The 12534-nt window shown below is 39.9% G+C and overlaps 1 protein-coding gene across 1 annotated transcript; it reads right to left on the reverse strand.

Annotated features, from left to right (window-relative positions):
• Positions 1 to 901: 901 nt before the first annotated feature.
• On the reverse strand, positions 902 to 12534 carry RGN (regucalcin). The gene is made up of 7 exons (XM_070750911.1): positions 12132 to 12534; positions 8591 to 8761; positions 8111 to 8293; positions 6895 to 7110; positions 3936 to 4067; positions 2278 to 2426; positions 902 to 1206 (listed from the first exon to the last, which is right to left on the reverse strand). Exons 2-7 carry the CDS (start codon positions 8751 to 8753, stop codon positions 1156 to 1158), a joined length of 894 nt encoding a protein of 297 aa, XP_070607012.1. The 5' UTR covers positions 8754 to 8761; positions 12132 to 12534; the 3' UTR covers positions 902 to 1155.

Genomic DNA, 12534 nt, shown 5'->3' on the forward strand with positions numbered 1-12534 from the left:
TAGCTGCTTATTCAATTTGACTTATATGCTGCCCAATCTCAAAAGACTCACGGCTTCCAGATGTTTCCTGCATCTGGAACTCTGCACATACACACAGTGGGAACAGGCTCCAGCTGTTCATCTGCCTCAATGCTGTCGGACTTCAAAGGCAACTGATAGCTGTCAGACTGCCCTGGCCCTATCTCTGCCTCTGACGCAGAGCCTTTCACAGACTCCAGGACTGGCCCCTGTTCCTCCCCAACCTCCTCACTGTCCAAAACTGCTTGCCAGTTCTGCTGGCCACTGGCAGGTCACAATAATAACCATTTTTGAGTGCCAGAGTGAAAGGGGCAGATGATGGCTAATGGAGAAGGGTAGCTCCTTTTGTCTGCATTCCATGCTCCATTATTCTGACTCTGAGCTCTGAGCCAGATTGTGAAGATAAGTTACAAGCAGAGTATTTGTACTCAACAGTCCCAAGCTGGCCAACAGAGATGAGTTTTCAGAGACTTAAAAAAGGCCAGAAGGGTGGGGACGGTGTGAATCTCTGTGGGGAGTTTATTCTAGAGGGCCGGGGCTGCCACAGAGAAGGCTCTATGCCTAGTTGATGGGACCAGGAGTAGGCCAACTCTGTGGGATCTAACCAATCATTGGGATTCATGAGACAGGACACAGTCCTGTAAGTAACCTGGTCCTAAACTATGTAGGGCTTTATAGGTCATGACCAACACTTATATGTTGTGGTCAGAGGGATTATAGAAATCTCTACTAGAATAAAAATATAGCATCTTGGCTATAAGAATGGCCAATGAAAAGGGAGGGAAAATAGTTGATACTGGATAGGATCCAGTAGGCTGTGAAGATAAACTTTGTGAATCTGCGGAGAAAGACTTGTGGATGATAAATTCACACACATACAATATTCATATATTTGAAACTTTATTTAAAAATATTGATTTAACAGAAAGGAAAAATATTTTTTTAGTCATCTATAATAAAAAATCAAATTGGGCACAATTCAAATCTGAATTCATGGCTTGGGAATTTCTTCCAGTATTCCTTGGTCTACCATCCTTTTATAGCTTCTAAAAAACGAGACAGATAAACTGTGCAGTGTTGCAATGCCATCATTTCCTTCTGTCCTTGTTTTGATATTTGCATCTTCAAGGGTATGCATTATCCTGCATAGGAATATGGTGGGATTCCTTTCACCCCAAGGCCAGTAATCTGTTTTTTAAAAATGAGGATATGAACATGATACTTTCAAAACTGTCTCATCATTCCTAATAAACTGAAAGCATTTATTTCAAAAGCAAATATTTGCCTGCATATCATGATTCGTTTAATTAGATTTGCAGAGTTTCTGACTCCCAGATAACATTGTATGGCTTACATCCAAGGACAAGAGACAATAAAACAGTAAAAAGAAAACAAAACAAAAAGGAGCCACACAAAATAACCCAAAACTCCAACAAAACAACCATCAGCCAGTCTAATACTAAACCAGAAAGCAAAGTTAGGCATTAAAAGAGATAGCATTGACTCTGCTATCTGCTTCCATTTTACATACATTTTTAAAAAAAATCATATTGTAATTTCTCTTGTTAAAGTACGTTTAAAAAAAAAATGAATGCTCTTTGGTTGGTTTTTTTAAGATGTTTAAAATTTAGCTCTTAAATCCAGTCAGTTAAAACAGAGATCAAGAGAGGAAAATACACTGCTCAAAAAAAATAAAGGGGACACTTAAACAACACAATATAACACCAAATAAATCAAACCTCTGTGAAATCAAACTGTCCACTTAGGAAGCAACACTGATTGACAATCAATTTCACATGCTTTTGTGTACATTCGACTTTGTACAGAACAAAGTATTCAATGAGAATATTTCATTCATTCGGATCTAGGATGTGCTATTTGAGTGTTCTTTTTTTTTTTGAGCAGTATGTTTGTAAGTCAGGGTTGAACTATGAGATCCTTGACTCTCATCTTGGTTGCTCTCTTGTAGATGTTTCAGAACCCAACTAGTAATATTATCAGTATTCTCCCCTCTGCCTTCTGCATCAATGTACAAGAACACCTAGTTGTAATGAAATGTCTGGCAGAAAACAACCAAACTCAGAGAGTACCAAGGACCTCAATGCTGGGGAGGGGAAGGATAAAAATTATTAGAATAGCTGCCATCATGACTTTATTGAACCCCGCCCCATGCCCGTAGGTTAAATTAATCAAACGCTGCCCCCCCATCACTGTATCGATGATATCATGATTTCAAATGTACTGCAGCTCTCTGATTACCTTGAAAACGCCACCAGCCTGGGGTTGTCGTATGAGAGACGCTTCATCCAGTCCAGCAGAAGTGACATAGAGTTCTGAATAATCAGATCCACCAAAAGAACAGGAAGTTGTATTGTCTATAGGCAGCTTTACTGTCTGAATTCTTTTTCCTGTTAAAACAAATCAGGTTGTTTCCTTAATAAAGGGCAGCAGACCAGCAGAGTGGAACCAATACATTTCTCTCCTTACATTTGGGAAAAAAGTAAACACCCATCCACCAGAAATGAGGGAGTGAGGGCTGGAAATGGCAGGCTGGAGTCTGCATACAAATCTGCAGGTTACATGTACTATCCTAAAGAAACAAAATGCTGAAAAAAAAGAGATTGATAATCTTTGCAATTTTTCAAAGGCAAAATACTTATTGGATGCATTGTGCATAAATGTGAACAATTTGTAGGAAACAGGACTTTTGAAGCAGCTGTCTGGTTGTTCTTGTACTATGAAAGATGTGAAGATTGTATGCCAGATGACAGAATGGGATAACTTGCCACAGCCAACTCATGGCCAACTGACCATGGCCAATTCACCATGGGAAAACTTGCCATAGAACAGTTTAAAAACTTAATTTAATTATTTAAAATAAAGGAATAAAGTTTAATTTTGGTCATTCATATTTTACTCTGTCCTTTCTTTTGCATCCTTCCTTTAATGATTCTATTCCACCATTTCTTTGATATTGGTGTAACTCTATGTTATTCTATTTTATTATATTCTATTGTCCCACAGTGAGTTGTTTCAGGATGAGTTGGCTGGGACACGACTAGTTGTCTGCATTGAGTTGGCCATGGTGAGTTAGCCCCAGCAAATTGTCATTAGACCTACATACAAAGTTTTTTTTACCTATCTGGCAAAATCTATAGAATTGTGTTGGGCACAGAGAGAACTTTCAAATTCTTTGATCCTTTTACCTGGCGATGTAGAGGATTGAACCAGGTGTGGGTTCGGACCAGATTGCCCAAACCACTAGTGACTCACTGGTGATGTAATTTTGGTGTCACCAATCCAGTTCTGTCTGTGCCAGACTGTGCGTGCCGCCATCTTTTGTTGTTGTTCAATTTTTGGCAATTTTTTATTGTTTGTTTGGCTTCTCCTTGTCCTCTACTGTGAAAAAAGCCCTCCTGTCCAACCTTGAGTTAATACTGACCTTTATTTCTTCCTCTGAAGCACAGCTGAACAACTCCTCGGCTGTGTTTTGGCCTGAAACCACCTTCCGAGCATGCGCGGAAGTGAAATTGAATGAAGGGATGTGATGCACACTGGTAAGTTGTACCCTGGATTGAACCCAGGGCATTTTGCACATAAATCTAGCTTCTGGATCCCATGCAGGAAGGCATGGCATTTGTGGGATGACATTATCACAGAGGTTTCACCAGTTACCAAAGGTTTTCTGAATACATTGACACATAAACTAAAGCTTGGCCTGCTTTGCATTTCAGATGCAGTAAGACTTTTTTATACATTATAATGTATAACCATTTCTACATGAGCAAAGGAATCTTCTGGAACTAATAAAACTCACATATTGGGTTTGCTCCAGATCCCTTACACCAAACAGCTTGATCTCAGGGAAGAAATCTGGATTCAGTGGATTCCTCAGCCCACTCCCCACAATTGCTAACCTGTTTCAGGATCTATGCGGATTACCCGTCCTCCACCATAACACGCCACCCAAAGCTTCCCTTCTGTATCAATACACATCCCATCTGGAATGGAGTCTTCCTTTTCCATTTTGTACATGCTCCTGCGGTTGCCTGAAAAAAGCCATTGAAACATGTCACAAGCTAAGCCACACGTTTCCCAAGTAATATTTTTACAAGAAGAAATGCAAAGGAAAACATCATCAATTTATTTATCTTGGGTTCATGCTGGAGAATATTCTAAACTGTAAATCGGAGTCTTAGGGAACCAGGCTTTTATTTGTAATTTAATATTGTAGCAAAAGGAGGGCTAGAGGTCAATTTCTCTGAATTACTGACATTATCTTCCAGCATGTATATTTATCTTGAATGGATAAGATTAACTGAACTACAGTACATAGTTGGTAAAACAAATATGGATAAGAAACATACTTTTGGATATCAAGTTAAATTTAGCATGGATGTGCTGTATCTAGGAAAGTGGATACATTGAGCTGTGCAGGGCTATGTTCCTGAGATGGGCAGACCTAGATCAGTGAGGCATGCATGCCATAGGTGGCACACGGAGACCTATCTGAGGGCACATGAGGCATTGCCCTATGCCAGCTCCAGCTGATTTTCAGCCTTCTTTTAGGCTGATTTTGCTCTTCCTGTGGCAAAAATGGCCCAATGGGCCAACCGGAAGTTCACTCGTGTGTTCACCCTCAGCCTCCTTTTCACTGTCAGAGATCTTCAGGAACTTCTTTGGCTTTTGACAGTTGCACCCAGGCCTCTCACATCTCGGCCCATTTCTTCCGTAGCCAGGAAGGCCTTCTTGAAGGCCTGTGTAGCCCATAGCAGAGCTCTAGATTGATTCGGAGCTCTGTTATCAGCTACACAGGTATTCAAGAAAGCCTTCCTGGCTGCAGAAGAAATGGGTCAAGGTGTGCAAGGCCTGACTGCCACTATCTGAAGATAATTAGTAGGGCAGCTCCACTTCCTTTCATTTCCGAACTTCCATTTGGCCTGTTGGGCCATTTTTCGCCATCCGTAGGCCTCAGGAGGCTTTCCTGAACCATGTGAAGAGCAAAAAACAGCCCGACAGGCATACTAGAAGTCCAGACCTCTGTGTGTGTGTGCGAGGTGGCAGTGCGGTGTGTGTGTGCACATGTGCAGGGCATTGCATTATGGGTGTGGGCATGCATGCGCTATTGTGCACCCCCTTTTGGCACCCAAGTTGAAAAAGGTTCACCATCACTGACCTAGATTAATGCTTTCTCCTCATAGCTATGTTATTTGTTTATTTGTTTAATTCTGATGCTGGCCATCTCCCTTATAAAGTGGTCACTTCTGGGTGGCCACAAATATGATTCCTGTCTCACACAGTAGACTCCCAACCCACCCACCTAAAAGACGATGGGTTTTTTCCCTTCATTTTTTGATGTTTTTTTCTCCCCAGAATAATTTATACCGGTACATTTGTTTTGCTTTTTTTACTTTACATTTTTTCTTTTATGGTACAGAACAGAACAATGTTCTAATTGCAAGCAATCACAAGATAGAGATGGCAAAAGAAGACTTTGGATCTGCTTAGCAGTAGCCAAAAAGGGAGGAGAAACAGAGCAGGCATGATGCTATCAACTCTGAAAGGGAAGAAACCAGAGCCAGTGATATTAGTGCTTATTGATATATTTTGTTTATTGCATGTTTTATCATGGCTGTACCAAGCATCTTAATATCACCAAATGCGTAAGTGAAACATTCCTCCTCAAAATATAAAAACATTGAATCTTCTGAAAGGTACAGAATAGTTGCTTCAAAGGCTTCTCCAACTGTGTGTAAGTGTGCATGCCTGCAATGACATTATACTGTGGCTACCACTGAAGTGAAGCCATTGTGTGCATGAGCAACTGGATGACCACAGCTGGGGAAAGCTTTAGAACCAGTCACTTCACGCTTCTGGACTTAAGAGTTGCAAGCAGATGTGTGTTATGTTGTGCTTTATGTTAATATTGTGTTTTGTGTGATGTGTGTTGTAGAGTGGTGTGTTAATACACACAGATTATATCGCATCCCCTATCCTTGTGGGAACAGAAAACTACCATATTTTTCAGAGTATAAGATGCATCGGAATATAAGAAAGCACCTTAGTTTTTGGAGAGGAAAATAAGGGGGGGGGGAATCTACCTACCAGATATTCATTAGTCAGGTTAGCTTCAGCACATTATTTTGTCTCCTGATTAGGGTTTTAAAAAAACCTTATTTGGAGCGAGTAGCAATGAAAAAAAGCCTGCAAAGACTTAGGGCTGGAAAAAACCTTCAGAGAGAGGACCAATGAAAAAGCCTGCAAGCCGGGAAGATTGTTAACATCTCGCTAAGGCTGGGGGGGAAAGCTTTGGAAAAGATATTCAGAGTGTAAGACGCACCCAAATTTTCAGCCTCTTTTAGGAGGGGGAAAGGTGTGTCTTATACTCCAAAAAATACAGTATGTTGCTGAAACTAGTCCTTTCTAACATGCCCAATAAAAGTTAAAGCTGTGCTTTAAACATTGGAATTTTATATAAAATGACATGTGACTCTAGACATTCTACTACAGTGGAATGTGTGTTATGTGTGTGCACATCCCCTCAAGTCAGTGTTGATTCCTGTCAAAAGCCTGAATTAGCCCCTACAGTTTCATTGATGACATTTCAAAAGTGCCTTACCACTGCCACCTTTTTCCTAGAACAGAGAGTGACTGGCCCAAAGTCACCTGGTGGTTATGGGCCTAAGACTATAACTCATAGTCTTCCAGTTTCAAGTCTGGCGGCATAGAAATCCAATTAATAATAATAATAATAATAATAATAATAATAATAATAATAATAATAACCACTACACCAAGAGTGGGGGGAGAGAGAAAAAGCAGCAATTTTAAAATGGTGTTTAGAAAAACATTTCAAAACATGGAAAATAGACATACAAAGCTTCCCAGCTTGCAGGTCATAATCGAAGGCGTCAACGCGGTACGAAAGGCTGTCGATGTAGAAGAAGGTTTTGTGATCCAGAGACCAATCCAAACCGTTGGAGATGTCCACCTTCTCAAAATGTTTCACCACAGAATGGTCGGGAAAGAGGGTGTAAAGCGAGCCCTGGTGCCGCTCAACGACCGCAGGGCGAATCTCCTGAGACATTGTACCTACAAAAAACAGAGAATTAGCAGAATTCAGATAATGAAGCACCACAGAGACCAATCGGTTTCTTTTCTTCCCAGTGGCCTGTCCATAATACGATGCTTGCCAACTGACTGATATTTATTATGGTTGCAATGTCCGGGGGTCATGTGACCCATCTTTTACTACCTTCTGACCAGGGGCGGGTTGCACTTACCTGCATACAGGTGAGCTGTGTGCACATCATCACATTTTGCATGTGCACTTGCTATGCATGCAAGCGCATCCCCTCATTCAATTTTGCTTCCACGCATGTGCAGAAAGCAAACAATCACCAAAATCTTGCAAGAGGACGCTCGTGCATGTGCAATTTACAAATACTTTGTAAATTAACCATTTAATGCCTTAAAATATATTGTTTGCTGAAATTTTTGGTGGTGATGGAAGTAATCCAATTGAAAATATATATATTTTGGGAAGAATTTAAAATTAAAACAACTGATTCCAAAATACAAGCTATCCCAGTTAAAATAAGCTTTTGTGGACAAAAGGAAAATGTACACATATCCAGCACTTGGAACTGGGTAGGAAGATATGATCATACTGTATGCACACGCTACTGCAAGTAACTATAACAAGGGCAGGATTGATATAACTCCTGAACATCAGTGTGATGATCAATGAAATTTGCAGCAAAACACAGTGATATCATAAGGATGTCCCACAATTTATCCTAAAATGCTTCCATTATGACTGAGTCTTATAGCCTGATGCAAGTACATAAGCCACAACATTTGACTTAGATACATTGCCCATTCCATTCCTCAAATAGCCCATGGTATGGAAGTATAAATATAGGATCTCATTTTCTCCTCAGCAAGTCAGCCCTCCCTATGGAAGGAACAGCAGAAATAAAGGTCCTATTGCACGGAACAAGAAACTACCATCTTGCAAAGAATACAATTTGTTGAGAAAAAAATGAATAATTTTAATAGATTGAATTAAGACCTAGTTACTGCTAGTTACCTGCAAGTAGTCTTCCTGCAGGATCCACTTTTCCATCATTGAATCGGTTGTTGGGTTTATCCTTCTCGACATCAGTAATGGTGGTAGTGGACTTCTTTTTCCAGTCAAGAACTGCAAACTGGGTTCCCAGTGTAATAATGTAGCCACCAGATTTACGAAGTGATACAGTGCTCACTGGGGCATCTGGAAACCATAGTAAGGGGGTTAGGACAGACCAGTAAAGAACTGAATTCTATTCTGTTCAGAAGAAAAGGTAGTAACAAAAATAATAACTGTATACCTAACAACTTTGATAACTTCCGTTTGAAAGTTATTGTGTAGTACTTTCCAACAACCAGCTTGATCTCCATCCATGATACCATGCTGGTTTTTAGTGGCATTCAACTATTAACATGTTTCTATCACTTAAGCTGTAGAACATTAAATATTCAAGAACAAAGGTAAACATTTGGCTTATTAAAATGAAACAGTTTTACTTACCCACAGAAATATTTTGTACTTCTTTAGTGAGAGAATTCCACCGATAGACCTTTTGGCCAGTTATATCTACAAAAAGAAGGGAATTTTCTTTTTCCTCCCATACAGGCGATTCTCCAATCTTGCAGTTCACTGGCACAACACATTCAACTTTGGCAGACGACATTGTGTCTTCTTTTCCAAAGGCAATCAAGGAATAAATGCAAATGTTAGCTTTAATTGGCCAAAACTGGATATCCTTTCAGACTTTAATAGCAGCTAAATAAAGAAGTTCTAGACCTTTGGTTGTTTGGCTCAGCAGGATTTCAATCATTAATCTGATGATTTAAAGTACAATTCCAAAAGTTTACCCAATCAGTTGCCTCTGTTTTTCCCTGGCTTCCAAGATCTCCCCAAACTTAAAGCAGTATTGCTTTAAGTATTATTGGTAATCTTTCAAGGCAACTATTATCTTCACAGTTAAATATTGCCAAATTCCTGCTGAATGTGGGTTCTTTGGATGTTTGCCTGCCTGCAAATACTAACCAAAGATCAAAAGATCTTTGGTCAGCATTCTTTTCAAAATGCTTGCCTGCTAAGAAGAAGAGAGAGAGAAAGTGTTGCATATTGCTATGATGTTTGTTCAGTGGAAATGTTCTGTGGAAATGCATGAAAAATAACTTTAAAAAGGCAGTAGACATTGCACTCAAAAAAATAGCCACACGTACTGCTGACATCTAACAGTACTACTGTAGCTATGTGATTTCATTAAACTCAACATGTTTTCTCAATAACACTTTGGCATTGAAAAATTATTGGTAAAAACTTTACTGTGTCAAATGTAGGTGAAAAAAACTATACTGTATTGGCAAAAAAACCCAACCCCACCCAAACACTGAGCCAGAAGGATTTTGCAGAAATCAAGATTCAAAGGGCAAAATATTATTCTGAGTAGAACTGACGTGTAGTGCCTTATAGGAACCACGTAAACCAGTGTTTCCTAACCGTGGGAACTTTGAGAACAGACAGCATGGGTAATTCTGGGAATTTTGAAGTCCACACCCTTAAAATTTCCAAGGTTGAGAAACAGTGACCTAAATCTAATGTGTCTTTTACTGGGGTTATATAAGCATCCATGGGGGCCAGCCAAGGATGCTCAGAGAAAGTGCAGCTAAGATGTTCAATATATGCACTTCGTTCTGGCCCTCTCTACAGACCTACAGTATTAGCGAATAAATTGTTCAGTGTGTCCTGAGATCCTGATCTATGGATTGTGTTATGGTTCTAAGATATGACTATGATGAGTGCTACTCTGTTTTAGAGATCGGAATGGCACTTTCAGACTCTAAAACAGGGTCTCCAAACTTGACAACTTTAAGACTTGTAGACTTCAACTCCCAGAATTCTCCAACCAGCATAGCCAGGAGTTGAAGTCTACAAATCTTAAAGTTGCCAAGTTTGGGGACCCCAAGTGTAGATCTTCCTTTGATTCACTTTTTGATACCTTGCTATTATGGCTGCAGTGGCACAGCTGTTGGAAAAAATGCTGAAAATTCCCAAACATCAGCTGTTAAAATTCATACAGCATGCGGAACTTGCGGTTTTAGAAATCATCTGGCATTCTTGCATTCCTTCTTTTTAAAATAATGTTTATTGACGTTTAAAAGTATAAAGATACAACACTAATGCATTAAGAAAATATTAATTCCCTGCATGTATATAGGGATCAGGATGTATGTATGTATATCAGGAATCAAAGTGAGTAACTACTTTTGAAGTAGATAGATTAAATGTTCTTGGTCTGTCCTCTTGGTTGCCTTAAGTTTCCCACTGAAACTCAAAATTAAAGATTGTTATCAGAATTAAAAACCATTCTGTGTGTCTGGATTAACCTACCACACTTCCTAGTAATTCATGTTATATGATGGAATTTGAAAACACAGTTAACAGTGCATTACAGATATTCTTGTTTATGGTTAATGGATCAATTTTTGCTATTATCAGATGTAGGGAATTGCTAGTTTTGCAACTATAGAATATTTCCTTTCACTAGCCATTTATCTCTTAAATCTATAACAAAATAATGATTTTAGGGCAACTTCTTCCTAATTGTTTATCCGCTTCCTAACAATGGAAATAGTTATAATTGCGATAGACAACATTGTTAGAACACGGTTTGTATTTCCCATAATTTTAGGAAATTTAAGTACAATATATGGGAGTCGAAGTCCACAAGTCTTAAAGTTACCAAGTGAGAATTCTGCCGGGTAGGAAACTTAAAATATATGAACACTCAAATAAAAACCAGGATTGCTTTCCAGGGCTCCTAAAAATTAGATACATCGGTTCGGTCGGGCTACCACATGCTGAAATCAATCAAGTAGTAGCAAAGAGGTACTTAAAAGACGGGATTTTTCTTCCCCAGCAATGGTAGTCAGACAATCCGATCCATAAGCAGCAAAAACATGGAGCCCAAATATTATCAACAAATATGTACATTGGACTATAACTCTACCCTTTAGCTGCTGAGGGGAATTAGGAAGTGTTCTAAATTCAATTATTTCTCTCTGCACTGCGGTGGATACTCATGTGGATGTTTGCCAACTGCATAGGCAGTGTGATAAAAATGTCTTTACACTGCAAAAAGAGCATTTATCTGAAGGGCTGGGGGGGAGAGAAACAAAGAAAACAAAATGCTGCCTTCTTTAAACTGAAGCGGAGTTGGGGGTTGGACTAGATGACCTCCAAGGTCTCTTCCAACTCGTTAGTTAGTTAGTTAGTTAGTTAGCTAGCTAGCTAGTTAGTTATTTGATTGATTGATTTCTATGCTGCCCCTCTCTGAACACTCAGGGCGGCTTACAACATATAAAAAACAAGAAGTTACAATGAAAATCAACCCAATTAAATTAAGAATTACATAACTATTAAAATTCCTAGCTACAGTATATTAAAATCAATCGCACCCATTCGTACAGCAGCCATACAATCATTCCTTGGCCAGAGGCTAAGATAATTGTTATTGTTGTTGTTGTTATTATTGTTTATTATTATTATTATTATTATTATTATTATTATTATTATTATTATTATTTTCACAAAAAACAGTAATGCACAGCAAACAAGATTTATATGCTGGATTTCATATCACAATATCATAAGTCGAACACTTCCCAAGCATTTGGGACTGTGATGTATCATCATCATCATAATCATTATTATTATTGCTTTCATTCTTCGCGAGTGGGAAGCCACATAACTCCCTGTATATCTCTTTTCACTAGCGACAAATACACGCGGAGTACGAAGATCGTCCCTGGTCAATTTTGGGGATGAAAGTGAATTTGAAGTAACATTAAGGAGGGGACGCCGATCCTATCACCCCTCAATCTCCAGGCTTAATCTATATGCGAAAAGGAAGCCTTGCAGCCCCTTCTTGCCCGGGATCCCGGAAAGTAGGAAGGCCCGCTCTTCCCCCGGCCGACGTCACAGACGGCCTGGCTTAGGAGGAAGCGCAGCGAGGGGGCGCCGCCTTCGTCCGGTGCTGCCTAGGCCTCTCGTGACTCACCGGCGACGGGGCTGCGGTGGTGAGGAAGCTCCGGGTAATCTTCGAGAACAGTGTCTGGGAAAGGCCCGACCGGCTCTCCTTCTCTGTAGGCGTTGTTGAGGAATTCTGGATGCACCGACGCCCGAGAAGCAGAAAGTATCGATTCTCTAAGGCCGCGATTTCAGCTTTAGAAGTTATTCATTCTTACTCCGAGGTGGAAGTGACTCTGCTAAAGGGCATCAAACTGGGATGTGAAGGTGGATCCCGCTTGTTTGCAAACTGTCCCCGCTGGCCCTCTTTTCATTAGAGACAAAATACTTGCGGAGTACGAAGATCGTCCCGGCTCAGTTTTGGGGAGAATGTGAATTTGAAGCAACATTGAGTAGGACGCTGATCCTTTCACCCATCAGTCTCCAGTCTACTC

Source organism: Erythrolamprus reginae, chromosome 4 (assembly GCF_031021105.1).
Source record: "Erythrolamprus reginae isolate rEryReg1 chromosome 4, rEryReg1.hap1, whole genome shotgun sequence".
NCBI classification, from domain to species: Eukaryota; Metazoa; Chordata; class Lepidosauria; order Squamata; family Dipsadidae; genus Erythrolamprus; species Erythrolamprus reginae.